This window comes from Ricinus communis, chromosome 5 (genome assembly GCF_019578655.1).
Source record: "Ricinus communis isolate WT05 ecotype wild-type chromosome 5, ASM1957865v1, whole genome shotgun sequence".
In the NCBI taxonomy this organism is placed as follows: domain Eukaryota; kingdom Viridiplantae; phylum Streptophyta; class Magnoliopsida; order Malpighiales; family Euphorbiaceae; genus Ricinus; species Ricinus communis.
The window spans coordinates 24,880,302-24,908,252 of record NC_063260.1 but is presented as its reverse complement, the minus strand read 5'-3'; the positions used below and the strand labels follow the sequence as shown (position 1 = coordinate 24,908,252).

Sequence of the window (27,951 nt, the reverse complement as noted above, 5' to 3'; positions counted from 1 at the left end):
TTCTTCAACAATTTAAAGAAAAAAAATTAGCATGCTAATAGCCAATTTGATGCATCTGTATGAATATCTACCGTAAACCATAACCACTTTTCTTTACCAGCAAAATCTATTCAGTCCAATGCTTCTCTTAAACAAAAGTTTTAAAATTCATGGAGTAAAATTGTAATGATTAGTGAGACAAAGTAGTATTGCTCATAAAAGAGTATGTATTTTGTATGATCAAATAATTAAAAGCCAACTTTGTACTTCAGTTTGCCTTACAAGAAAGGGGACTACGTTCCTATGTTCAAGTCCCAACACTAAAGTCCTTTGAGATGGGTAAGGGCTACCTGTTACTTAGCAGCCCATTTCCTTGCTAGCCTTTTTTTTTTTTTTTTTTCTTCTCTCAAAAAAGAAGAGAGAAAATACAATTACATTCTGATTCTCTAATCTTAGCTATGTCTACGAGTTGTCTTGTATTCTTTTCTTTTTCATTAAGATTGAAATTCTAAGTCTATGAAGAAGCTCTCTGCCTTGGAGATATAGCAACACCTCGTTGCGTTATGCTTGTCATTCGATGAATTATGTCTTCAAATGACGGACGTTCTCCAGGATCACTGCTTGTTTCAATTGATATAAAAACATTTACCATCGATTACCGAGATTCCATTTCAGAAAATTAAGAGTTAAAAAAAAATGAAGATTAGGTTAGTGTAAATAAAAAGCACCTTTGCCAACAGTCACGAATAAGGGATGCTACCTTGGGATCCAAGTCTTCTGGTAATTCCAATCTTCTGTCCATGAAGCCTACAACTCCAACTACCTGTTCAATTGAAGACGCTTGCTTAGTGAGACTTCACAAGATATTTAAGAGGCAAATTAGATTTTTTAACATGCGTATTCAGTTATATGTGTGCATATGCATGAGAAGTAATGAGAAATAAACCTGTACAGAGTTCAGATTGATCCATGGTATGGATACAGTCATCAGTTCCCACAGGATGACGCCAAAACTAAACACATCAGACCTGTAAAAATTCAACGAATACTGTTGTTACACAACAGACTTGGGTGAAAATCTAACGAGCTAAGAGAATGAAAAAGACTTCTTTAAAACTGAATGAGGTTTTAACGACTTATGCTTGAACCTCTGCCTGAATGAGTTACAACTAAATTAAGGTTTCTCATGGTGTGAGTATTCATGGTAGAACTATAGAGCACATATATGGTAAACGATTAAAGAGAGTATAGTTTCTTGTATTATCTACAATTTGATTCTTGCAGCAAATTGATGAAAGACGTCATGTAAGTGGCTATATAGGATAACAGACAGCTCAGTACAGCATTACTTTTCATTTGAAGGTTCATTCCGGAGGACTTCAGGAGCCATCCATTGAGGCTGCACCAATAAAAAAAGAATAGTTAGAAGGGCATCTGTTTCCTAACATCTCCAAAAAATGCAAAAAGATAATGTAAAATTTAACAGGCCCAGTAAATGATCATATTTGCTTTTGCACCAACTGTAATTCCTCATACATGGATAAAGTGAGTGGAAAATAATTACAGTTCCTCTTCCAGATTTTGCAGTGATGAAGGTTGCATTCTTCCACCTTGACAGGCCAAAGTCTCCAACCTGACAGAGAATTAGCTAAATCTTTAAGCAACTGCTAAATGCAAACTTTGCTTGATTAATTTGAGGGACTTGACAGATTACCTTGACGGTCCAGTTTCTATCAACAAGTAGGTTAGAAGATTTTAGGTCTCTGTGCACTATTGGTGGATTCCTGTGATGCAAATAATTCATACCTCTAGCCTGCAGTATGAAAATAAAGTCTTGACACTTGCTTTGAGAATTGATGAACTCGACCATCTTGTCTCATGCTTTAACCAATAATCACACTCTCAGAAAGATAATAAGGGAAAAATGGAGAACATACAACATCAAGGGCCATCCTCAGGCGGCGTCTTATGTCCAAGACCTGATTGTTTTTGTGAAGTGTTTTGAAAAGGCTCCCCCTGCCATGAGAAATAAAATAGTATAAGATCAATGTGCTTCTGAAAAGGCATAATACATCAGCCATATATATGAGACCAAGTAACATCAAATATCCAACAAACATATAGCAAAAAACAGATTTAGTACAATCGAATAAGCAATTCTTGAGGCCACTATAGCTATGTGAATTTAATTATCAAACAACCACTCCATCTTTACCTAAGCATGAACTCCGTGACAATGGCAAGTCGTTCCGGTGAATGCACTGCTCCCATGAATAGCAGCACATTTGGATGTCTAAGTGTTTTCATTATATCAATCTATAAGAGTGAGATCCTGCAATCAGGTGCTGCTTCCTCAAATAATAATTACAAATAACTGAAAGCTGGGGATCTAAGTACCTCCTTTTTGTAATCTTGTACAGTTTCTTCTTTGAATTGATTGCCAAAATAAAGCTTAACAGCAACATCCTGGTTGAAATTAAAAATTAAAATAAAAAAAGTCAGGCCACATTGCTTTTATTCAGAATAAGAACTTTGTAGTATTTGTCAAGTTAGTGACTTACTGATCCATTCCAAATTCCTCTATAGACAACACCGTATGAACCTGTATAGCAAAAAAGAAAAGAAAAAGTTAGAAGAATGCATTCTCCACTTTCAAAAATTCCACATCTAATTTTATTGCTAGAGGGTTCTAGAATCCCCCAATTATCACATGTAATTAAAATGATTAGATAGAAAATTCAAATTAGACAACCAACAAACTTCCAGACAGCACTTCAACAAGGAACCAAAATATTGTCAGAACCTCTGATTTGCATAGTAACGGAATCTGCTGTAAAGGAGCACATTATCAATAGATTGAATCTGTTAACTGAAGTTTACCTTGCCCTATCTCCTCTCCCAACTGTAGCTCTTCCCAGTGAATCTCACATTTTACCACAGAGTTCGAGTCTTTCTCCCCTCTGCTTGTTGAACTTCCATTGCTGCTAGAGCTCTCCCCTACACTTGGAAACTGTTTACCATCTGAAGGTCTTTGTTCATCTTCTATCTCCAGGGCTTCCACATTTGGAAAATCATTCATATCATCTAGGCACCCTAATTTGGGAAATGGATCTCCTGGTTTAGCTAACCCATGACATTCCTTACACTCCATTAAAGAGGACTGGCATCTATCGTGCAAAGCATTGGGACTTCTGCCTGCATTTACATTTGAAGATACCTTTTTATCTGCAAGTGATGAATTTCTTTTTAGTGGAACTTCTCCTTTATACTCAGTACCACTGTTATAACAGTGAGAGCTTGATGACTCTAAGCCTCTAGCACTGTATGTCTCAGTAACACTCAGGCCATTTTCTTGACTGCTGATATCATCTTCTTTTTCCTTGCAACTAATTCCTCCAATATTCAGCTTTGCTAACACCTTGGATGCCTATATCCATTTCAACCAAAATAGTTCAAAAAAATTGCTAATGGATACAGAAGCAACTTATAAACTAACCAAAACAGGATCTAAACTCAGAATCATGAGAACTGAGACTTACTAGTGCCCCAGGCAATGTTGACTTGACGTCATTGGTTTTTGTTAGAGTATGTTCTTTATCCTTGGAATTCACATTTTCGTCACATGTATCATCACCATTTTTGCGTAAAATTAGTTTTGAGGCCTGATTGATTAAACAGAAAAATGCAGAAACACTCTTAAAATGAAAACAAAAAACAGAAATGAAAAGATAGGAAACCTTTAAGAAAACCTTTAACAAAATAGTACTTAAGCACCAGATTGGAAACTGACGATGCAATCTGGGGCACAGGTGCAATTGGTGGGCGTGGATGCCACTGAATCCTTTTCCAGTTTATCCTTGGTATTCTAGCACGATCTTGTTGCGTTCTCAAGTTTTCTGAATGGGCACCATTAGACATTTGTGCATCACTTGAAACCGTGATAATACCAGAAAGCTTACCATCCTCATACAATGGGCTCTTTGAGACCATTGCCATAAATATTTCTCCAGACTTCTTCTTAAAAGGAAATCGCCCTGACCATGATTGCCCAAAACTCAACCTTTCCACAATTCTATTGAGCGGTTGACTGTATTCTTCAGATACAATGAGTCCGGCCACACTTTGTCCAAGGACTTCGGATTCTTTCCATCCGTAGAGATGTTCAGCTGAACGATTCCTGGGAAACTTATACTTCAGCAGCAAGTAACATCTAAGAAAACAAGAAAACTGTAATCTAACCCAAACCCACACCAAATAGACCGTTTTGATATGAGCAACCCTATTTGAACCAATAATAATAATAACAGAGGAAAAGGAAAGAAGAAATTGCAAGAAACCTCTAACTTGACCTTCCATCAAACACCCTCATGATAAATGTCGGCAGATAGAAAATTGCTAACTTTCCGTAACCTTTTTTAATCTAAATCTTCCTTAGTGCGAGGACTGAGTAGAATATCATGCTCGAGTCATCCGAGCATTATTGCACCTAATTAATCCAGTAGCCTTGTTGCACCTAATTAATCCAGTAGCCATTCACCATCCATGCGGTAGCACTAAATCAATGTTACACCTAAATTCAATTGAGTTCATCTAAATTCAATCGGTAAACTCGCTAACTATCTTTGTGATTTGATGTCACATCCAAATACCATCCTCACCTACAAATTTAATCTCTTATGTTGATCATACTTACTCTTTCTCTCTCTCTCTCCACCAAATTAATGGTTGAACCAGTCTAGGCTTTTGTTTTGTTCACGAGATAAAGCTAAGCTTTTGCTTATTCATGATAAATGTTTGAGACAAGCAGCGATTACTAGACACTTTTCTTTTTGTTTTTTAATCTCTTTCACAAGAGAAAAAAGCATTGTGTCTGCAAATTTCATTTCTAGACATTTGAGCTACCTGAATAAAATATAAATCTCAAACTCTTATCATGATAAGCAGTTTAATTGATGGAAAGAAAAAAAAAAAACTCTTATCATGGCAAACAAGAAAAAAAGACTATAAACCATAAACTAACCAATAAATCAATATTGAACAATCAAGAAACCACCACCAAGAAACAAATGATTCAATCAAGATTCAGAAGACACATGCATACCAATAAATAATCTCTCCAGAGGCAGCATTGCATACATGAACAGCATGTCCAATGGACTCCAAAACTCTCTTATAAGGACTTCCTGCAGCAAAGAATCCAGAAACGCATCCCATGCCGGAATCTGACGTCACTTCATCAGAATCTTGCATCACTACCTCATCATTCTTTTTTATTATTCTCTTCCTATTATTTTCATCTACCAGCTCACTAAGTTCTTCTTTCAACTTTGCATGACTCGCTTCGAGACTGATACATCGATCCGCCACGACTCTGTAAAGACTCGCCCCTGACTCATTTTCGTCTCCCGCCATTTCCCGTCTGCGGGAGATGCGAATAAAACGCTGCTGCTGTTAGAGAAATAGTTTAATATTAATGAAGGTGGTGGTGACTATTATGAGGCACTTGTTTTACTTAAATAAATAAATGATTTTATTTATATATTTTATTATTCTTCAGACTAAAGGATTTTCGCCACGTATATTTCGGCCGGCCAGAGGCAGCTATCGAGTGCGGACAGGTGTTATATTGGCCATGCAGAAAAGCCAATAGGGGTGTTAAGAAGACAGTTTCTTGCTATTGGTTAATCCTTTTGATATAGTTTGGCAATGTTTTCCAATACAGGGAAAATGTTTGACAAAAATAGCAGAGCAGCTTTTCCTTTTGTAAAGCTTGTTTGTAAAAATAATTAAATATGAATCGATATTGGCTTGTGAATAAGTTGAACTCTGAAAGTCCCCAGGAATTTTGCTTTGTTTGCTATGAAAAAATAATTTTTTTAAATGAAATAAAAAAATAACCTAGAGACTGAATAATTGCATTTGAAAATAATAATAAATAATAAATAGAGTTGCGAAGGCAGATTACAGGTTGCCGCCCTGAGTCTGAAAAGGCAGGTTAGGATAGGGTTAGGTTGCGTACACTCAACTCTATATTCAATCATTTTGCAACTTGCAGATTTGGCTTTAGTCAAATATTTGGAGAAACTATTCTTTGTGGTTGATTCTACGATTAGGTTTGTGGTTCCTTCTTCTCACACCACTTTCTTGTGCATTACATTTTTATTTGCTTATTTTTTTCTTATCACAAAAGAATGTATGGCACTCAATTTCATTAAGCAAATTAAAATTAAAAATTTCTTTAATACAGTTTAAAGTTAGTTAAATAGATTTATATTTTTACTTATTATTTGGAGTTTAGATTTTAAAATCAGTGGACAAATAAAAAAATTTATCAGTTAAATATGTATAATTCCATTATAAAATTTAAATTCAAATACAAATAATTTAAGTTAATTATAGCTAATTTAATAATTAAATTAAAAAACCTATATGTGAATCGAATTTAAATCTATCTTCCTTTTATATATAATATAATACTTAAGAACTTTTTCTATTCTAATTGAACTTGTCATGAAATTAGGTTAAATATATTAAATAAGATTAAACTTGAGCACATATATAAATATTAAATTTTAATATATACATATATCAGTTAATGAAATAAAATCACAAAGGGAGGACATTTTCATTTTATAAATTATTAGATTTTAATACAAATGATAAACTTTAAATGGACTAAAAAAAAATAAATTAATAGCATTAGTAGCGAGATTTATTATATTTGTGTAAGATATTGCTCTATCTTTGTGAATATAAATAATTCTTTTATTATTATTTACTAATAATAGTTAAATTATTAGCACGGATTTAAAACAAAAGGTTGTTCGATATATTCATGAAAAATCTAAAGACCCAATAAAATTAAAAAAGTTATTATTAATTAGTTGTTTAAATGTGCATTGCAGACCATTATTATTATTTCGATTATAAAATTAAATTTATAAATATAATTTAATATATTTTTAAAATTTAATATTAATTTATAATATTTTAAAAATAATAGTAAACTAACTATTATTTTTAAATATTTTTAATTGTTTTAAAATTTTACTAATACGATAATATAAATATTATTTTTAATATTATTTTTAATTTTAATATTATATAAATTAATACTACTAATATAATTGATATTACTATTTCTTTTAAAATTAAAGATTAATTTATTAGAGAATATAATATTTAAAAATATTATTTTTGTAATTAGAATTATTATTTAATCAAAAACTAATTTTTAGTTAATATAATATTAAAATATAATAAAGATGCTATTTTTAGAATAATCATTATTTAATTAGAAAACTAATCTATTATTAATATGTTATTTCTTAAAATTAGAATGAGTATTTAATTAGGAACATAACTTATTAATCAATAAATTAATAAAAAAACATAAAATTACACGTAAGCTTAAACATCATGTATCAAAATAAGTACTATGTTAAAATAAAAATTTATGTGTCAAAAATTAAACACACATATTAAAAAAATTAAATCTTAAAATTAATAATATATATATATATATATATATATATATATATATATATATATATATATATATATATATATTTTGTGGTGTGAAGCAGTGTCAAATCAAAATACCCAACAACCATTACCTCTCCCCGAAAATGAGGTGATCTAGCCACACCTTCCAGTATGGCTACCTTGTTACAACTTCACTCCAATCACTAGTCCTGCCTTCGGCATTCCCCTCATTGCGGTTAGGTAACGACTTCGGGCATGACCAGCTCTCATAGTGTGACGGGCGGTGTGTACAAGGCCCGGGAACGAATTCACCGTTGTATGGCTGACCGGCAATTACTAGTGATTCCGGCTTCATGCAGGCAAATTGCAACTTGCAATCCAAACTGAATACGAGTTTTTAGAGTTAGCTCACCCTTACGGGATCGCGACCCTTTGTCCCGGCCACTGTAGCACGTGTGTCGCCCAGGGCATAAGAGGCATGATGATTTGACGTCATTCTCACCTTCCTCCGGCAGTCTGCTCAAGGTTTAAAACTCAACAGTAATAACTAAACACGAGGATTGCGCTCGTTGCGGGACTTAACCTAACACCTTACAGCACGAGCTGACGACAGCTATGCACCACCTGTGTCCACGTTCTCGTAGGCACCCCTCTCTTTCAAGAGGATTCGCGGCATGTCAAGCCCTGGTAAGGTTTATATATATATATATATATATATATATATATATATATATATATATATATATATATATATATATATATATATAAGCAAGGGAAAAATAATCAAGCTAAAGTTACCATGCGGATTAGTAAATTGATAATAATTTTGTACAGTGAGTAGGAATTCAAATTCCCACAAATTTTTCCCAAGAAGAATTCAAATCCTTTTCTACATTAAATTTGGATTATTATATGTTATAATTTTATAATCAAATATCGATTTAATATTTTAGGTTTTATAAAAATAATTATTTATTAAGTAACAAAATTTCAATTATTAATTTTAAATTTAGTGATATAAAATTATGCTAATATATTTTATCATGTTATATGAAATATGAGTATAATTTAGTTTATGAAAAATAAAATTTATTTAATTTATAAAAATAAAAAAACCTATCACTTAAATGTCTTATCAACTCTATATATATGATTTTTTATGATAAAATAGTATTATTAATTTATTATATTAGTTAGCGATATTATTATAATGTTATCAAATTACTGACATATCGCTTTTATATAATAAAAAAATATACATATCACATAAAAAATCATATAAATACTAATTCAGTAAAACTAATAATATTATATAATATATTTAGTTTTACTAATGGTATAAATCAAATACAATAATTTGCTTGCGATAGAAAATACACTTAAAAAGCTAAATCACATCCATATTTTTGCCTAAAAATAGTTAATTAGAAAAACAAAATTTTTCTTCACTGACCAAAGCTTAAAATGGAGTGAAAAGAATTTATAATATTGTTGAGAGGTCATCAACCTAAAAATCACAGTGAATATAATACCCGAAAAATAAAAAAATATTTGGATTTTAATATATTGTAACTCTATTTTAAAATCTAAAAACAAAATTTAAACTCTATCTGAACCCATTATAATATTAATAAATATAGACTCAAAAACAATCATAAAACCTAATTATATATTTTTATAAATTCATTTTATTAGAGTTTGGATAAAATTGAATGATGTGGTCCGTGGCAATCCCTAAGTGAAAAGCAATGAAAAGACACGAACTAGCAATGGACCCAGGAGCATTTATATCACGAAGCCAATCCATGACTTTTTGAGCTTCGAACTCTTGATGGTACCATCTTTGAAAAGGCTACTGATGTATGATGCATCCAACTGTACTTCCACTTGATTCATGTCTTCTGTCATTTTATTTCCTCCTTTTTTTCTATCATCAATTCTTATAAAAGTAATGGATTTTTACGTAATTATAGGCATGGTCATGGAGCACTACCGGCCACCACCGCCGTTTCAAGTTCAAGGCCACTCTTAATGGGTATCACTGCTAAGACTTTTTGCTTAGTTAACCTAATAATTTAGTGTCTCTACTAATTACATTAAATCTATGTAGTTTCACAATCCACTAATCAGAAGCATAAAACTAATCATGCATTTACGGCAATTCTTCTCCAGAAAAAAGCATTTCACACCGTAGAGCAGAATACAAGTTAGTTACAACAGCAACAATATTCACATGACAGCTTGGAAAAAGCAAAATGCAACTCAAACGTACTGGAGAGACTTGCCTGGTAGTTACATTGGCATTAACTAGTCTGCATAGATAACAACAGTCATTATGCAACTAGTTGTTCTTTACAGGTCTATAACATCAGTGATCCTTAATGAATTCCCTCCCAATTTTGTATGACTACACGTTATCCAGTATCCTTATCAACATATTGCAGTCCCTGGTTCCTAGATTACCAATTAATAAGAAATGACGTACCAAAAGTAACCTCAGAGTAGAAGCCGAATGACAAACTTAAAAATATGTGAGATTCTGCTTCATTTTACAAAACTAAGATCTCTCAGCGTTTGAAAAGAAGAAAATGAAATAAGTAATCAAATATAATGAATTCTATTTTTAACTTATTTGCACCATGAAATAACAAAATGAAAAGAGAAATAAGATATGAACTGCAGAATGCCTTCCAAACTCAAACTCCCAAACTGACTCTTGCACTGATGGATGTTTGTGGACTAGTACAAAGTGTGTTTCCACATCCTCTTTATTTTCTCCCTATAGAATAAGGGTGCAACATGCAAGTTTTTGACCTACCTGCACCGCCGGTGAAGAGGCCAAGAATGTGCAGGGTCGATCAAGTTAAGCAGCAGGAAACCCTTGCCTAGTAACATTTCCTAAGCAACTGCGCTATGCTATTGATGCTCCGGAAACCATTCAGCTGGCCACCATTTTGGTCTAATAGTCTCAACCTTCAGATCATCCTGGCCCTCTATGATCAAGGACCCCAACCATTTCCATGCTTCCTCCAATCGCAGAACACCTAGCCCTCGACAACCAAGTGCACCACAAAACCAACCTTCTTACTGGATGTAGTGTCTATCACTTCCGAGCCAGGGAGCAACTTTTCCTCCACCTCCCAAATAAGTAACTTAAAAAGATTGCTTAGACAATGTGCGGTAATGGATATCATAAAAGCCAAAGGGAACAACAAACTACCTGTTCCACTATCATCTAAAAACATTAAAAGAAGCAGACGTTTGCGAATGACCCCCCCGTAGTGTGCGAGCAACAAGCTCTTGCCCCACATAGCAACCCTTGTCAAAGCTTATTGCATTTAAACTAGCAAGATTGTATTCAAGTGGAATTGCTTCACCTAACAACATAATAAACCCAGTTTAAAGGCCGGATTCGCACATTGAGTTAAACATAGGCAACTAAGTCGATGGTATATCCAAAAGGCAACCAAGGCTATGTATATCCAAAAGCGTAAATCGGAAATCGGGAAAACACGAACAAAGTAATGTGATTCAAAGTCGAGAGCGGATCAAATTCATGAAAGAAGAAGTACGCACCTTTGGAATCTCAGTTGAACCTTCAAAGAACTCCGTTCTCTATTCTCCACAATCGGTAATTTTTCTCATTTGTTTCGTGTCACCTCAACCAAAGGTGCTAAAACAAGCCAAATCATGCTAAATAAGAACTATGAAAATCAGAATCACCGTCGAGCAATGTAAACGGTCAGCAGATTAGTAGTTAGCCTCATAAGCCAAATGTCAACCGAGCACCTAAAGGTCTCACAAAGGGAGGCTTAAGAAAACTCACGTGTCCGATTAGATGGAAAGATTCCCTAAGCCAAGACAATCCAATCTAGGATCTTTAAACCATTGCCATCCATGACCATCCCTCGAGCGGATGACCTAGCAAAGACGATCAACACCGTAACCCCAAACCAACACTATCTCTCCTCGATTCATCTACAACTTTGGACGTTTCAAGTAAGGTTCCCGCCAAAGCCGCCAACAAGAGAACTCTCCGCCACATTCTCAATTTCAACCTTTGACCTTAAACGATATCCGCGTCAGAAATACCTCCACTTAAAAAATACTATTCCTAATTAGAACAAATTTCATACTCTTTGGCGTTGGCACCATTCTAGCATTACCCAAAGATCACGCCTATCGGGAAACAAGTTCTACTTGTATAGGAACATTATGGAACTCCAAATATCAGATAGTTAGATGACAACTTTGGATTTCACAAGAGAAAGGGAGCATAATTTGTTGGCATACTTTCCCGCTTAACATAAGAACATGTCCTACAGACATACTTTTGACTCAACATTGAATGACCTACTATTTACAAATAGAAGCAGTCTGCAAATGCAATATGACTACGCATATTGAACACCTTTCATAAGAATTAATCTACTCAATGTTAACCTGCCAAAACCAAGAATACCATATCAATCTTATCTGTAATATACTGTTTACATGAAGTAGGTAGTGAGAGGGAAGAAGTTTGGACAATAGGGTTTGAACTTGTTTCCATATTTGTGGTTGGGTTTCTTCTTCTCTGAAACCAGTCACCGCCAGACTTTCTTTGTTAGATACCCGTTATCTAAACTATGAACATGCTGTGATTGGTTCTATTGTCACAACCCTTAATGCAGGAAGCGTAGTACTTACGTTTGTTCCTAATTTTAATATGTCTTTGGAAGATCCTCATCTCAGCCAAGCCCTGAAGGTACAGGTGCAAATCACAGGCGCAGATCAGGTCGCTGACACTATCTCAGCTACTCTACATCATCAGCTAGTCTACAGGTTACAAGACCATGCTATTAACCTGCAGACTCCTGGCCTCTCCAATGGCGATGCAGTTTTTATCTTTGCGGATAGTGGTCTCACTCCTACAATAGTTCAGACTCCCAAGCAATTGCCTCGAGAAGAGTTGGAAAAGTTAATCCCTTCTGTGTGGATTACGAACTATGAAAAGCTGCATTAGAGTTCTCAGCCAGTACAAAAACGGGATCCTATCTTTATCAGAAAACTTGACAAGACTGTTAAAGTCTTCTATTTGTCCTCCACAGCGTCATCCTCTTCAACTCCTCATTCTATTTCCATGATTCAACCAGTAAAGAGGACATACGAGAAAAAGATTCCCATTCATAGTTTCATGTCAAATGGGTAGGAAGTCTATTTGTCTAAAATCAATGGACACTTTATGTGGGATTGTGATCCTTCTATGTGTGATTCTGGATGTACTTGTCAAGAAGATTTTGATGATCTTGAAACCAGGCCAAAAAGAAACAAAACTTGGAGAAGGAAACATACTTGTACTGGTCCACGTCATCATGACAAGGATGATGACCAGCCTGATCCTTTCCATGTTCCTTGGATCGGACTCCCTCCAGAAAAGAACAAACCCATGACTGAAGATGATTATTTGCAGAGATGCTTCCAGATCTTGAAAGAAGAAGGACTCCTGACTTGTCCTCCTCCGCCGGTCATTTGTTCCTGTTCTTTTGAATTGGAGGTAGCCGCGGTTCCTTGCTACATGATTAATTCTGAAGATTTTCCTCCTTTGGCAAGAAAGGAAAATGAGCAATCGAAAATACCTACGCGTCCTTTTATTGCAAAAGACACAGTACAACCTGCAGGTACTTTAGCTCCTCTCTCAGCTGCAGAAGAAGTCTTGAACTGGCAAACCAATAACGCTGTTGCTCAGAATCAGTATTTGAAGAAAATTGATAATAGACTTTCATAAGTCTATGAAAAAACAAGTTCTATTGAAGCTCATGTTACTTCTTTCAGACAAGAAGCCTTACAATTGCATACAAAGCTTTCACTCAAGCTGTCTAAACTTGAACAAGAAATGCAACAGATTTTAACAACTTAGCCTACATCACCTCTATTCTTGCAAAAAGACAGAGAAATCCTAAGGCTGAAGGAACAGCTCAAAGAAATTGAAAGAGATCTTTATCCCACCAAACATCTTATCTCCTCTCCACTCAATTTTCCTATTTCTACACCTCATCCTTTTATGTCCTCGGTTGTGCCCTTCAAACAATATGCCACAGTTTCAGAGTTGGTGCCCAGAGCCTCAAAACCAACAAAAAGGATATCCTCTAAAACTTCATCCTCTTTCTCACAACCTACAAAAGACAAAGGACATGTCAAACAACAGTTTGCCATACAGCATACAACTTCTACCTCAACAGAGTCATATGTCTCAGATTCATATTTGTCTCAGTTTGAGCTTCAACGCTCTAGTTCTTACTCTTCTGACCAGGAAACTGGAACCTCTGTTTCCACAGCTGAGTCCCAGGTACTAGGTTCTCATGTGTTAATGAATACACAACAAGAGCCAGACCTCACAGAAGAGCCAGACTTCACAGAAGAGACTGAAGATCGAGAATCCCTTGCTCCAGAAACTCCTCTCCCTCCAAAACCAGCCTCTGGTCCTTGGTTTTCTTTCGATACAGTGCCACCATCACAATGGAGAAATAAAATCTTAGAATTCAATGCTTGGCTTGATCTCCAGATGATAAATCCTCAAGCTAATCTCCAAACAGTCCTAACTGAATTCACATCAAGATTTGCTGGCACTTTACGAGAATGGTTCTCCCATTTATCTGAGTATCAACGGGTACAATTTGTTCAACTTGGTTCTGTTGCTCAAGCTCTGGCGCATATTCATCAACAATTTTTGGGTGATTATAATTTAATTTTCAGACAACGGAAACAAGAATACTTTGATCGCAAATGCTGTTGCATGAAGAGAAAAGATCTAGAAGTTCACTATGTTCATATGTCCAAACTCTATTATAAACTTGCTGGACCCAACAGTGATGATCTCAAATATACTTTGTCACTTCACCAAGAAATGCACCGAAATTCAACGCATGATGACAGAAACTCACAGAGATATCACTTATATTTCTCTCGGAGAAATTTGGCAATTCACCTTGGCCACTCTAGACAAGATGTGTGAAGAAAAGCTATTCAAAAAATTGCAAAAGGTGAAGCGTTGCTGAAAAACTTATGCAACAGGGATTATCTCCAAATCAAATGCAAAGATAAGCACTGTCTCTGCAGGCCAAAGAAGAAAAAACATTTTTCTTCTTATTCCGAGAAATCTTCTCATTACAACTAGAAAAAGGGGAGAAAAATACGTTGGTTTAGAAAGAAATCAACAAACATGCACAAAACGGATCGATGTTACATCTGTGGCCAAAAGGGGCACTATGCAAAGAAATGCCCTAATAAGCCTAAACAGACTGTTGCTCTTCTTCATCAGTCGAAAGGTTCGTGTCCAGAAGATTTGTGTGAGCATGATCTTGAATCACTTTTTTCAGAAGAAGAAATGGCTTCTTCCCAGACACTCTTTGCCATTCCCTATTCGGATACTAGTACTGATGAAGAAGATTCTTCTGATGAAGAAACACCAATCTTAACCATTGGCCCTGCACTTCAAATCAAACATGAACCTCCAGACAGTCCAAGAACTCCTGAAAACTTTCACTGGCTGTCTCCTTTACCATCACCAGAAGACATCTTTACAGATATAGCCTATTATATCCCTAATAAACCATTTCCCTGTATAATACCTACACCAAGAGTCTAACTCTCATTCTCCAACACTATCTATCCCTAGTTCTCCAGAAAGTTCGTCTTCTCCAGAAATCGCCTCAGCACAACCAGTTCATTCTACACCTTTAGTTTCCATTCACATTCTTCCTGGCAAATATGACAGGCCCATCCCTGTTACTGCACTATTGGATACTGGTTCTCATTGTACCATGGTGAACCCGGATGCTCTGCCTACCTCAGCATGGAGAAAGAAGATTTATCATTTTACGGCTGCTGACGGCAAAAGATTTCAAACTACGATGGTCTCAAAAAATAAAGTTGAAATTCAGTTCTTCCCTGACTGCATCATATGGATCTTATTTATTTGGCAGAGATCTTCTTGTCGGATTTGATACCTATCATGCTGCGGAGAAACTTCAAATTTTGCCAACAGGACTTAAGTATAAGCGTCAATTTCAACCTTATACTCAGAGCCCCAATCAGTTTTCCATAGCAGAGGTTCCATCTGATTTTGCACACTTAAAAGAATTATTTGTGCCATGTTGTGCTGACTCCCACTTAAATTTCCACCATCCTTCTCCTTTGTACAAAAATCTAAATTTCTTCATTACCCTTCCTTTCAAACTAAATGAAGACATTAATCCAACCAAAACCAGTCATCCTGGAATGTCTCCTTCTGATTTATCTTTGGCATGGCAAGAATGTCAAGAACTGCTTCAGCAAGGTTTAATTGAACCTACCCAGTCTCCTTGGGCATGTCAAGCATTCTATGTGGAAAAACGAACAGAAAAATTAAGGGGTAAGAAAAGGCTTGTGATTGATTATAAGCCTTTAAATCATTTTCTTTCAGATGATAAGTTCCCAATTCCAAAAATCTCTTCCCTACTGGTTCGTCTCCAAGGAGAAAATCTCTTTTCGAAATTTGACTTAAAGTCAGGGTTTTGCAGGTAGGCATTCATCCCGATGATACAAGATCGCCTTTTGTATTGTAGATGCACAATACCGCGATCATGTCTTTTGGCCTTAAACGGCCCCATCTATCTTCCAAAGGGCAATGATCCGGATTTTTGAGCCACTCTTGGATACTTGTATCATCTATATAGATGATATTCTTCTTTTTTCTAAATCTGCCAAGGAACATGAAGAGCTTCTCCAACGTTTTCACAGTTTGATTCATTCATACGAGATAATGCTCTCAGAGAAAAAATCATATATTGGGCAATCTGAAATGGACTTTCTTGGCCTAAAATTGAAAAATGGGCAATATGAAGCAGGCCCTCATTTGGCCCAAGAATTGCGGCATTTTCCTTATGAGAATTTATCAAAAAAGCAAGTTCAGCAATTTCTGGACATAATCAATTACATTCGAGATTTTATTCCAAAGGCCGCAGCCCAGCCCATACAAAAGTTATATCTGCTCAACTAAAAAAAGAGGCTGGCCCATGGACTCAAGCCCAAAAATTGTTAAAACAGTTGGCCCAGAAGACTCCTGCTCTCACCATTCCTGCCGATGACGCACAGTTGATTCTGCAAACTGATGCAAGTGACTTTGCTTGGGGTGCCCTTCTCCTACAAAAACAAAACAAAAAGGAGTCATTATGCAAATATGTTTCAGGACAGTTTAAAGACAGTGAACTTCATTATCATTCCAACATAAAAGAGATTTTAGCAGTTAAATATGCAATTCAAAAATGCGAGTTCTTCCTGGCTTCAAGACATTTCATTGTCAGAATGGACAACTCCAATTTTCCTCGCATTATGGAGTTTAAGGGACGCCAGATCCCTGATAAACAGCTACTCCGCCTAAAAGAATAGTTCTCTTTATATCATTTTGAAGTCCAACACATCCAAGGCGACAAGAACCTCATTTCTGATTTCTTATCTCGCCTTTTCAAGCCTTTCATAAATCCTCCTAGTCTTTCTTTCTTTATCCTTATGGCTCAGTTTAGCCATCGAACCACACCCCCAGATCAACCAGCCAACCTGTCTATTTCTGAATTTGAACTTTGGATTCTGAATGAATCTTAGCCTTTTTATCAAGACATTGTGCCTCATCCAGAAGACTTTGCCGCTTCATTTCCATGGAGACTTTTCCCTACCATAACAGAGACATTTCCTTCAACCTCTGAGCAATTTTAGTATCTTACATGTCTATACCACCTTCCTGTAGAACTCCCGTTATTACAGATCCTATGGTTCTTGCACAGAGAAGAGAATGCGTCACATCCTGCCTGGCAGTTCTTTCTGTTATTTGAAAACCAACATGCATGGCAACATCGTCTCAGAATATTAGTTCATCAAGCAGGTCTCTTCCATTTGACAGATCATGCAAAGGCTTTGACTTATCACTCTATCCTCTTTCTCCACCAGCAACATAATATAGAGGATACTGTCTCGACAACCATTACTCCCTAGAGAACCCTCCATGGTCGTTTTGAGGAAATGCCCCTCACTATCAAACATGCTTTACTTCATAAGTGGAATAAACTCAATCATACAACTAATGAAGTATTTCCAGTAATCAACATGCACAGAAAACCTTCAGATCAAAGACGTCTGTTCACTCCTACTTCCTCAACACCTTCAACTTCATCCAGCCAGCAAAATGAAGATACGTCAGCAATGGAGATAAACCCAACTTTCCAAGAGCCATGGTCACAGCTAGAAGAACCTCTTCCATCAGATTCATAACTATTGTCTCAAGAGACGCCACGTAAATCTCCTCGGTTCCATCCATCTGACACACCTGGCCCATCACGACGCATGCGCAACTATAGCATAAGTGAGTCAGACGACTCTGATGATGACTATTCAGAGCATGAGCCCATCAATAAGCGTATTTGGTAATAACCAGATAAGCCACTCACAAAAGCAAGATGCTCCACTGAGAAAAGAAAATGCTTTATATTATTGTACTTAAAGTAGATGTTTTGGCTTTTCATGTTTTACTTTTGTAAAAAGAATATATTCCTTTCCTGTAGCTTTCTCATGCGTATGCATATGAGATAAGCATAGTAGTCTTTGATCAGATAAGAATGCCATGTGGCAAGAGTTTGTGGTTTGTAAGCTTATCCAGACGATTCTCCCTTCTCCTATATAAAGGAGGGTTCGTCTCTCTTGTAAATCAAGTTGTGTGAGAATAAACCCTTATTTCTCTCTTATCTGTCATGGCTTTCTAATTTCTCTCTATTCTTCTTCTCTATACAATGGCAATGAACTAACTGTTGCTACGATCTATTTATGTTATAATCCAAAAAGGCTAACTCGGCTATTTGAGATCCAAAAGAGCAGAAAGAGCCCCATGGCGAGGTGCCTCTTTGGTCTTAGCTTGAGGAAACTCTCTTGCCTTGAGTAAAGATACTCTCCTGCCTTGAGTTTACAGCATGAGGAAATAAGGGTTTATTCTCACACAACTTGATTTACAAGAGAGACGAACCCTCCTTTATATAGGAGAAGGGAGAATCGTCTGGATAAGCTTACAAACCACAAACTCTTGCCACATGGCATTCTTATCTGATCAAAGACTACTATGCTTATCTCATATGCATACGCATGAGAAAGCTACAGGAAAGGAATATATTCTTTTTACAAAAGTAAAACATGAAAAGCCAAAACATCTACTTTAAGTACAATAATATAAAGCATTTTCTTTTCTCAGTGGAGCATCTTGCTTTTGTGAGTGGCTTATCTGGTTATTACCAAATACGCTTATTGATGGGCTCATGCTCTGAATAGTCATCATCAGAGTCGTCTGACTCACTTATGCTATAGTTGCGCATGCGTCGTGATGGGCCAGGTGTGTCAGATGGATGGAACCGAGGAGATTTACGTGGCGTCTCTTGAGACAATAGTTATGAATCTGATGGAAGAGGTTCTTCTAGCTGTGACCATGGCTCTTGGAAAGTTGGGTTTATCTCCATTGCTGACGTATCTTCATTTTGCTGGCTGGATGAAGTTGAAGGTGTTGAGGAAGTAGGAGTGAACAGACGTCTTTGATCTGAAGGTTTTCTGTGCATGTTGATTACTGGAAATACTTCATTAGTTGTATGATTGAGTTTATTCCACTTATGAAGTAAAGCATGTTTGATAGTGAGGGGCATTTCCTCAAAACGACCATGGAGGGTTCTCTAGGGAGTAATGGTTGTCGAGACAGTATCCTCTATATTATGTTGCTGGTGGAGAAAGAGGATAGTGTGATAAGTCAAAGCCTTTGCATGATCTGTCATATGGAAGAGACCTGCTTGATGAACTAATATTCTGAGACGATGTTGCCATGCATGTTGGTTTTCAAATAACAGAAAGAACTGCCAGGCAGGATGTGACGCATTCTCTTCTCTGTGCAAGAACCATAGGGTCTGTAATAACGGGAGTTCTACAGGAAGGTGGTATAGACATGTAAGATACCAAAATTGCTCAGAGGTTGAAGGAAATGTCTCTGTTATGGTAGGGAAAAGTCTCCATGGAAATGAAGCGGCAAAGTCTTCTGGATGAGGCACAATGTCTTGATAAAAAGGTTAAGATTCGTCTGTAAATCCAAAGTTCAAATTCAGAAATAGACAGGTTGGCTGGTTGATCTGGGGGTGTGGTTCGATGGCTAAACTGAGCCATAAGGATAAAGAAAGAAAGACTAGGAGGATTTATGAAAGGCTTGGAAAGGCGAGATAAGAAATCAGGAATGAGGTTCTTGTCGCCTTGGATGTGTTGGACTTCAAAATGATATAAAGAGAACTATTCTTTTAGGCGGAGTAGCTGTTTATCAGGGATCTGGCGTCCCTTAAACTCCATAATGCGAGAAAAATTGGAGTTGTCCATTCTGACAATGAAATGTCTTGAAGCCAGGAAGAACTCGCATTTTTGAATTGCATATTTAACCGCTAAAATCTCTTTTATGTTGGAATGATAATGAAGTTCACTGTCTTTAAACTGTCCTGAAACATATTTGCATAATGACTCCTTTTTGTTTTGTTTTTGTAGGAGAAGGGCACCCCAAGCAAAGTCACTTGCATCAGTAATCAACTGCGAATGGTGAGAGCAGGAGTCTTCCCGGGCCAACTGTTTTAACAATTTAAACAGTTTGGGCTTCGAGTCCACGGGCCGTACCTCTTTTTAGTTGAAAGGATATAACTTTGTATACTTTGGAATAAAATCTCGAATGTAATTGATTATGTCCAGAAATTGCTGAACTTGCTTTTTTGATAAATTCTCATAAGGAAAATGCCGCAATTCTTGGGCCAAATGAGGGCCTGCTTCATATTGCCCATTTTTCAATTTTAGGCCAAGAAAGTCCATTTCAAATTGCCCAATATATGATTTTTTCTCTGAGAGCATTATCTCGTATGAATGAACCAAACTGTGAAAACGTTGGAGAAGCTCTTCATGTTCCTTGGCAGATTTAGAAAAAAGAAGAATATCATCTATATAGATGATACAAGTATCCAAGAGTGGCTCAAAAATCCGGATCATTGCCCTTTGGAAGATAGATGGGGCCGTTTTAAGGCCAAAAGACATGACGGTCCACTGGTATTGTGCATCTACAATACAAAAGGCAGTCTTGTATCTGTCATCAGGATGAATGCCTACCTGCAAAAACCCTGACTTTAAGTCAAATTTCGAAAAGAGATTTGCTCCTTGGAGACGAACCAGTAGGGAAGAGATTTTTGGAATTGGGAACTTATCATCTGAAAGAAAATGATTTAAAGGCTTATAATCAATCACAAGCCTTTTCTTACCCCTTAATTTTTCTGTTCGTTTTTCCACATAGAATGCTTGACATGCCCAAGGAGACTGGGTAGGTTCAATTAAACCTTGCTGAAGCAGTTCTTGACATTCTTGCCTTGCCAAAGATAAATCAGAAGGAGACATTCCAGGATGACTGGTTTTGGTTGGATTAATGTCTTCATTTAGTTTGAAAGGAAGGGTAATGAAGAAATTTAGATTTTTGTACAAAGGAGAAGGATGGTGGAAATTTAAGTGGGAGTCAGCACAACATGGCACAAATAATTCTTTTAAGTGTGCAAAATCAGATGGAACCTCTGCTATGGAAAACTGATTGGGGCTCTGAGTATAAGGTTGAAATTGACGCTTATACTTAAGTCCTGTTGGCAAAATTTGAAGTTTCTCCGCAGCATAATAGGTATCAAATCCGACAAGAAGATCTCTGCCAAATAAATAAGATCCATATGATGCAGTCAGGGAAGAACTGAATTTCAACTTTATTTTTTGAGACCATCGTAGTTTGAAATCTTTTGCCGTCAGCAGCCGTAAAATGATAAATCTTCTTTCTCCATGCTGAGGTAGGCAGAGCATCCGGGTTCACCATGGTACAATGAGAACCAGTATCCAATAGTGCAGTAACAGGGATGGGCCTGTCATATTTGCCAGGAAGAATGTGAATGGAAACTAAAGGTGTAGAATGAACTGGTTGTGCTGAGGCGATTTCTGGAGAAGACGAACTTTCTGGAGAACTAGGGATAGATAGTGTTGGAGAATGAGAGTTGGACTGTACTGGTGTAGGTATTATACAGGGAAATGGTTTATTAGGGATATAATAGGCTATATCTGTAAAGATGTCTTCTGGTGATGGTAAAGGAGACAGCCAGTGAAAGTTTTCAGGAGTTCTTGGACTGTCTGGAGGTTCATGTTTGATTTGAAGTGCAGGGCCAATGGTTAAGATTGGTGTTTCTTCATCAGAAGAATCTTCTTCATCTGTACTAGTATCCGAATAGGGAATGGCAAAGAGTGTCTGGGAAGAAGCCATTTCTTCTTCTGAAAAAAGTGATTCAAGATCATGCTCACACAAATCTTCTGGACACGAACCTTTCGACTGATGAAGAAGAGCAACAGTCTGTTTAGGCTTATTAGGGCATTTCTTTGCATAGTGCCCCTTTTGGCCACAGATGTAACATCGATCCGTTTTGTGCATGTTTGTTGATTTCTTTCTAAACCAACGTATTTTTCTCCCCTTTTTCTAGTTGTAATGAGAAGATTTCTCGGAATAAGAAGAAAAATGTTTTTTCTTCTTTGGCCTGCAGAGACAGTGCTTATCTTTGCATTTGATTTGGAGATAATCCCTGTTGCATAAGTTTTTCAGCAACGCTTCACCTTTTGCAATTTTTTTGAATAGCTTTTGCTGTTCACACATCTTGTCTAGAGTGGCCAAGGTGAATTGCCAAATTTCTCCGAGAGAAATATAAGTGATATCTCTGTGAGTTTCTGTCATCATGCGTTGAATTTCAGGCTGCATTTCTTCAGGTAGAGAGCTGACAAAAGTATATTTGAGATCATCACTGTTGGGTCCAGCAAGTTCATAATAGAGTTTGGACATATGAACATAGTGAACTTCTAGATCTTTTCTCTTCATGGAACAGCATTTGCGATCAAAGTATTCTTGTTTCCGTTGTCTGAAAATTAAATTATAATCACCCAAAAATTGTTGATGAATATGCGCCACAGCTTGAGCAACAGAACCAAGTTGAACAAATTGTATCCGTTGATACTCAGATAAATGGGAGAACCATTCTCGTAAAGTGCCAGTAAATCTTGATGTGAATTCAGTTAGGACTGTTTGGAGATTAGCTTGAGGATTTATCATCTGGAGATCAAGCCAAACATTGAATTCTAAGATTTTATTTCTCCATTGTGATGGTGGCACTGTATCTAAAGAAAACCAAGGACCAGAGGCTGGTTTTGGAGGGAGAGGAGTTTCTGGAGCAAGGGATTCTCGATCTTCAGTCTCTTCTGTGAAGTCTAGCTCTTTTTTGAGGTCTGGCTCTTGTTGTGTATTCATTAACACATGAGAACCTAGTACCTAGGACTCAGCTGTGGAAACAGAGGTTCCAGTTTCCTAGTCAGAAGAGTAAGAACTAGAGCGTTGAAGCTCAAACTGAGACAGATCTGAATCTGAGACATATGACTCTGTTGAGGCAGAAGTTGTATGCTGTATGGCAAACTGTTGTTTGGCATGTCCTTTGTCTTTTGTAGGTTGTGAGAAAGAGGATGAAGTTTTAGAGGATATCCTTTTTGTTGGTTTTGAGGCTCTGGGCACCAACTCTGAAACTGTGGCATATTGTTTGAAGGGCACAACCGAGGACATAAAAGGATGAGGTGTAGAAATAGGAAAATTGAGTGGAGAGGAGATAGGATGTTTGGTGGGATAAAGATCTCTTTCAATTTCTTTGAGCTGTTCCTTCAGCCTTAGGATTTCTCTGTCTTTTTGCAAGAATAGAGGTGATGTAGGCTAAGTTGTTAAAATCTGTTGCATTTCTTGTTCAAGTTTAGACAGCCTGAGTGAAAGCTTTGTATGCAATTGCAAGGCTTCTTGTCTGAAAGAAGTAACATGAGCTTCAATAGAACTTGTTTTTTCATAGACTTGTGAAAGTCTATTATCAATTTTCTTCAAATACTGATTTTGAGCAACAGCGTTATTGGTTTGCCAGTTCAAGACTTCTTCTGCAGCTGAGAGAGGAGCTAAAGTACCTGCAGGTTGTACTGTGTCTTTTGCAATAAAAGGACGCGCAGGTATTTTCGATTGCTCATTTTCCTTTCTTTCCAAAGGAGGAAAATCTTCAGAATTAATCATGTAGCAAGGAACCGCGGCTACCTCCGGAACTTTAACAGGTTCAAAAGAATAGGAACAAATGACCGGCGGAGGAGGACAAGTCAGGAGTCCTTCTTCTTTCAAGATTTGGAAGCATCTCTACAAATAATCATCTTCAGTCATGGGTTTGTTCTTTTCCAGAGGGAGTCCGATCCAAGGACTTGCTTTCTTGGGTTGAGAAGGAACATGGAAAGGATCAGGCTGGTCATCATCCTTGTCATGATGACGTGGACCAGTACAAGTATCTTTCCTTCTCCAAGTTTTGTTTCTTCTTGGCCTGGTTTCAAGATCATCAAAATCTTCTTGACAAGTACATCCAGAATCACACATAGAAGGATCACAATCCCACATAAAGTGTCCATTGATTTTAGACACATAGACTTCCCACCCATTTGACATGAAACTATGAATGGGAATCTTTTTCTCGTATGTCCTCTTTACTGGTTGAATCATGGAAATAGAATGAGGAGTTGAAGAGGATGACGCTGTGGAGGACAAATAGAAGACTTTAACAGTCTTGTTAAGTTTTCTGATAAAGATAGGATCCCGTTTTTGTACTGGCTGAGAACTCTGATGCAGCTTTTCATAGTTCGTAATCCACACAGAAGGAATTAACTTTTCCAACTCTTCTCGAGGCAATTGCCTGGGAGTCTGAACTATTGTAGGAGTGAGACCACTATCCGCAAGGATAAAAACTGCATCGCCATTGGAGAGGCCAGAAGTCTGCAGGTTAATAGCATGGTCTTGTAACCTGTAGACTAACTGATGATGTAGAGTAGCTGAGATAGTGTCAGCGACCTGATCTGCGCCTGCGATTTGCACCTGTACCTTCAGGGCTTGGCTGAGATGAGGATCTTCCAAAGACATATTAAAATTAGGAAAAAACGTAAAACTACGCTTCCTGCATTAAGGATTGTGACAATAGAACCAATCACAGCATGTTCATAGTTTAGATAACGCGTATCTAACAAAGAAAGTCTGGCGGTGACTGGAAGTCCTTGTCTTCCATGATAGGAAAGTACAAGTCTGATGGCTCCAAAATGGAGATGGGTGTATTTTTGTTGTTTCCACTGTTGGATGAAGTGGGATGGAATTTCTAAAGTCACATACTGTTCAGTGGTTACAGAAGAAAGGACACACTGAGAAAGGAAAGACGACTGTACATATTCTTTTATGTTGACAGAAGGTCTGGAAATAATATGTCTCAGCTGTCTAGAAAAGGACTGGTTGCGTCGGAAGACAGCATAAGGGTTGAGAATAGGGACAAGAGAATTTTGGATTTGGGCAGTTTCGGGAATATGGGATATTTCTATTGGATTATCAATCTTATCTGTAATATACTGTTTACATGAAGTAGGTAGTGAGAGGGAAGAAGTTTGGACAATAGGGTTTGAACTTGTTTCCATATTTGTGGTTGGGTTTCTTCTTCTCTGAAACAAGGCTCTGATACCAAAAGGACGCCGAGAGCTGTTCATGCTATAATCCTCATGCTGTAAACTCAAGGATAAAAAAAACAAATAAATTACCCACTCTTTTTAAACTGTTCAGAGAAGCCAATAACCCACCTTTGAAAAGTGTGCAATAGCTCATCAAGAACATAAGTATCCACATCAGCCAACAGCTCAATCGATCCATTAGAGTCCGACTCGGGTCCCGAGCCTGATTTATTAAGCTTCTCGCCGGCACGTGTTGGTCTATACAGAAACAAATCATACAAAAACCTCCCTTGAGGGAGTCAAAAGCGCCGCGTATAGGCGCAGATCTGATAGCTAAATTGGGTATACGGAGAAAAGATGTTGCTTCACTTGGTGTTTCATTGAATCTCCGTATATCATTTGTTAATAGACCTTGAAGGAATTTGACCGTGTCTGAACCGCTGAACCGGATCACGGACCGGGAATTTAGGAGGGAGGTGCTAGTAGTTTTGTCGAGTGCATGATGGTGGTAGCTGTAGTGGAGGACAGACTTGAAACGGTGCATTTTTATGCCGTTTTGGTGTGGTCTATTGAGTTACAGGGTTTTAAGAGGTTGAAGAAGGAGGTCGTTGAGTTGACTGGGTGACACGTAGATTTCGAGATTCTTAGGTTCGAACACGTCGGCTCTCATAAAATCGAAGTTAGGAAGCCCAACCCAATCTTTAAAAAGAAAATTACTGTGTTCTTCTGCCATATTTGAACTTGAAAATGTTTAATATAATATTAATAAATTAATTGTAATCTTTTATTATTATAAAGAAGAGAAATTATAAATTATCACATAGTTTCTGCAGAGCACACAACAGAAATAACCAAGTAGATTTTTATAGTGATAAACAAGAGAAATTAGAAATTATCTTAGTCTAACAGTTAGAGAAAAGAAAATATAATTTACTCAAAACCAATAAATAATTAAGAAAATACAAAGTTTGACTTACTCTTGCGGTCATTCATTTCAAAAGAAACCATCGCGCTGCTGATTTCTTTTTTGTGTTAACTAGTTTTTTTATCACCTGAAAAAATAAAACGGAAGAAACTAGGTCAATTAAAGACGATGTTGGATCTTGTAAGATCCGGACATGCTGCGATGAGATTATGGAGTTAGTTTCTACCTTATTAGACAAAATATTATGGAGAAAACGGGAGCCACTGATTCTCCGATTGAAAAATGATCTGCAATTATAAGGAATTAATAGTTACAGGAACTGTAGATCAAAAGCTCCGATTGGAAGGAGACAAAAACTTTAGCCCTAAATTGATAAAAAAAGCTTATCATCAAACAAACAGAATTCAGAAAACTAGAGAGAGAGAGAGAGAGAGAGAGAGAGAGAGGACCTGCAGCGATGCGTGGATTGCGAGATATGGAAAAGAGGAAATAAAAATGTCAGTTATTTGTTCCTTTCCCAAGTTTTTCTAAGAGGACGATGGATTATGTATGTAAGCTTCTTTTATTAAGAGTGCAGTGACGGATTTCGGCCAATAGAAGGCTGAGTTTTGGAATTAATGAGTTTCTCTTCTTTCACCTTTCCTTTTTCTTATTCTTTTCTATATTATTTTTAAACCGCGTGATTATAAATTTCTGCCAAAAACAAAAAAAAAGAAAAACAGAAAATAAAGCCTGGGAAGATAACCATGTTTACACCAGAAAGAAAGGAAGAAAAAGACTTGAGTTTCGGATGTTATTTGATTATTTTTCTTTTCTTTTATCGGCTCTTGTCTCGGTTTCCTTGAAAATTAAGTAAAGAAAAATAATGAATTGATTGCATTTAGATACAATGCTATTTATTAATGTAAAAAGTGAATGTAATTTTGAATTGGATAGTTATTTTAGAATAGTCACAAGTCCTATTATTAATGTTTGTATGTAGAAAATAGAATTAGAAAAAAATATAGTTTTGTCGTATTTTCTTTATCTCGATAACTTTTTTAGTTTAATTTAATTCAATAACACTTGATAACAAAATTATTCTAAATTAATAAACACGAAATAACAATATTAATGTATTTGTCGGCTATGTTTAGAAGATATCTAAAAATATCTTGATTGAATTTTGGACTTTAACATTTGATTTTGGACTTTTTTCACTTAATCTGATAACTTTTTTATGAATATACAATAACCATATTTATATAAAAGTAATAAAATATTTGTAAAAGAGTTTTAAATAAAAAATAGGAATTTCTAATAAAATCTATCAATTCTATATAAAAAAATTATGAATTTTCCCATTAAATTTCTCTTTTTTCAAGCAAATTCAAAGTGATGTGGAAATAAAATGCAAGAGGAAAGAAATAAACATGATAATAAAATATTACTAGAGCAGAAACAAATTTTTATTATAAGTTTTCTGCATATTATTTTAATTTAGTTGAAAGTTGCTATAGAAAAAGATTTAAACTAAAATCCTGACTTATTTGAGATTTTATTAAATTAACTAATAAAATAGAAAATAATAATAATTGAAACTTGACAAGATATATGAGTATTCTTTTAAAAAATAATATAAAAACTCTACTAAGTTTATGTCTATTTTTAAGATTAGTAAAATATTTTGGAATCTATAATTAATATCAAGTGTGGTAATTATCTGATATTTTAGCTTATAAAACAATTCTTTTTCTTATTTTTAGTTTTTGATTAAATGAATATTAATAATAAGTCTAATTTTAAAAATCCATGTATAACACCAATGGATTAAAAACTAATAACTTATGAAATTCTAATTTACCATGTCTCACAAGCATTAAAAACTAAATATTAAGAGAATACTAGATAAGAATCTAGCTGTAACACCCGGAATTTTTATATATTTAATAATGAGT

At 36.1% G+C, this 27,951-nt stretch overlaps 2 protein-coding genes across 4 annotated transcripts; both read right to left on the bottom strand.

Annotated features, from left to right (window-relative positions):
• Positions 1–188: 188 nt before the first annotated feature.
• On the bottom strand, positions 189–26,300 carry LOC8265426 (probable serine/threonine-protein kinase SIS8). 3 transcript variants are annotated; one of them, XM_015715354.3, is made up of 17 exons: positions 26,241–26,300; positions 26,067–26,141; positions 5,081–5,427; positions 3,939–4,156; positions 3,754–3,875; positions 3,519–3,641; positions 2,860–3,406; positions 2,541–2,581; positions 2,377–2,445; positions 2,195–2,295; positions 1,917–1,995; positions 1,694–1,792; positions 1,544–1,612; positions 1,329–1,378; positions 926–1,007; positions 708–802; positions 189–596 (listed from the first exon to the last, which is right to left on the bottom strand). In XM_015715354.3, exons 2-17 carry the CDS (start codon positions 26,076–26,078, stop codon positions 494–496), a joined length of 2,157 nt encoding a protein of 718 aa, XP_015570840.1. In that variant the 5' UTR covers positions 26,079–26,141; positions 26,241–26,300; the 3' UTR covers positions 189–493. The 3 variants fall into 3 exon arrangements, with proteins under 3 accessions (XP_015570840.1, XP_015570834.1, XP_015570847.1); XM_015715348.3 differs by having other exon boundaries at positions 3,754–4,156; XM_015715361.3 differs by lacking the exons at positions 26,067–26,141; positions 26,241–26,300 and having other exon boundaries at positions 3,754–4,145; positions 5,081–5,267.
• On the bottom strand, positions 9,967–26,301 carry LOC8265425 (putative transferase At4g12130, mitochondrial). Its single transcript, XM_048374219.1, is given in 13 exon segments — positions 9,967–10,532; positions 10,535–10,606; positions 10,688–10,749; positions 10,751–10,841; positions 11,041–11,120; positions 11,122–11,137; positions 11,291–11,316; positions 11,318–11,501; positions 11,504–11,556; positions 25,219–25,390; positions 25,393–25,815; positions 26,067–26,141; positions 26,241–26,301. Coding segments are annotated over 11 exon segments (1,149 nt in total). The 5' UTR covers positions 25,634–25,815; positions 26,067–26,141; positions 26,241–26,301; the 3' UTR covers positions 9,967–10,380.
• Positions 26,302–27,951: the final 1,650 nt, after the last annotated feature.

Excerpts from the sequence above, each read along its gene's own strand:
- LOC8265426 (XM_015715348.3), bottom strand. Across the intron at positions 1,613-1,693 it reads ATAGAAACTGGACCGTCAAG|GTTGGAGACTTTGGCCTGTC; the intron begins GTAATCTGTCAA and ends ATTCTCTGTCAG. Across the intron at positions 1,379-1,543 it reads CAAAATCTGGAAGAGGAACT|CCTCAATGGATGGCTCCTGA; the intron begins GTAATTATTTTC and ends TTATTGGTGCAG.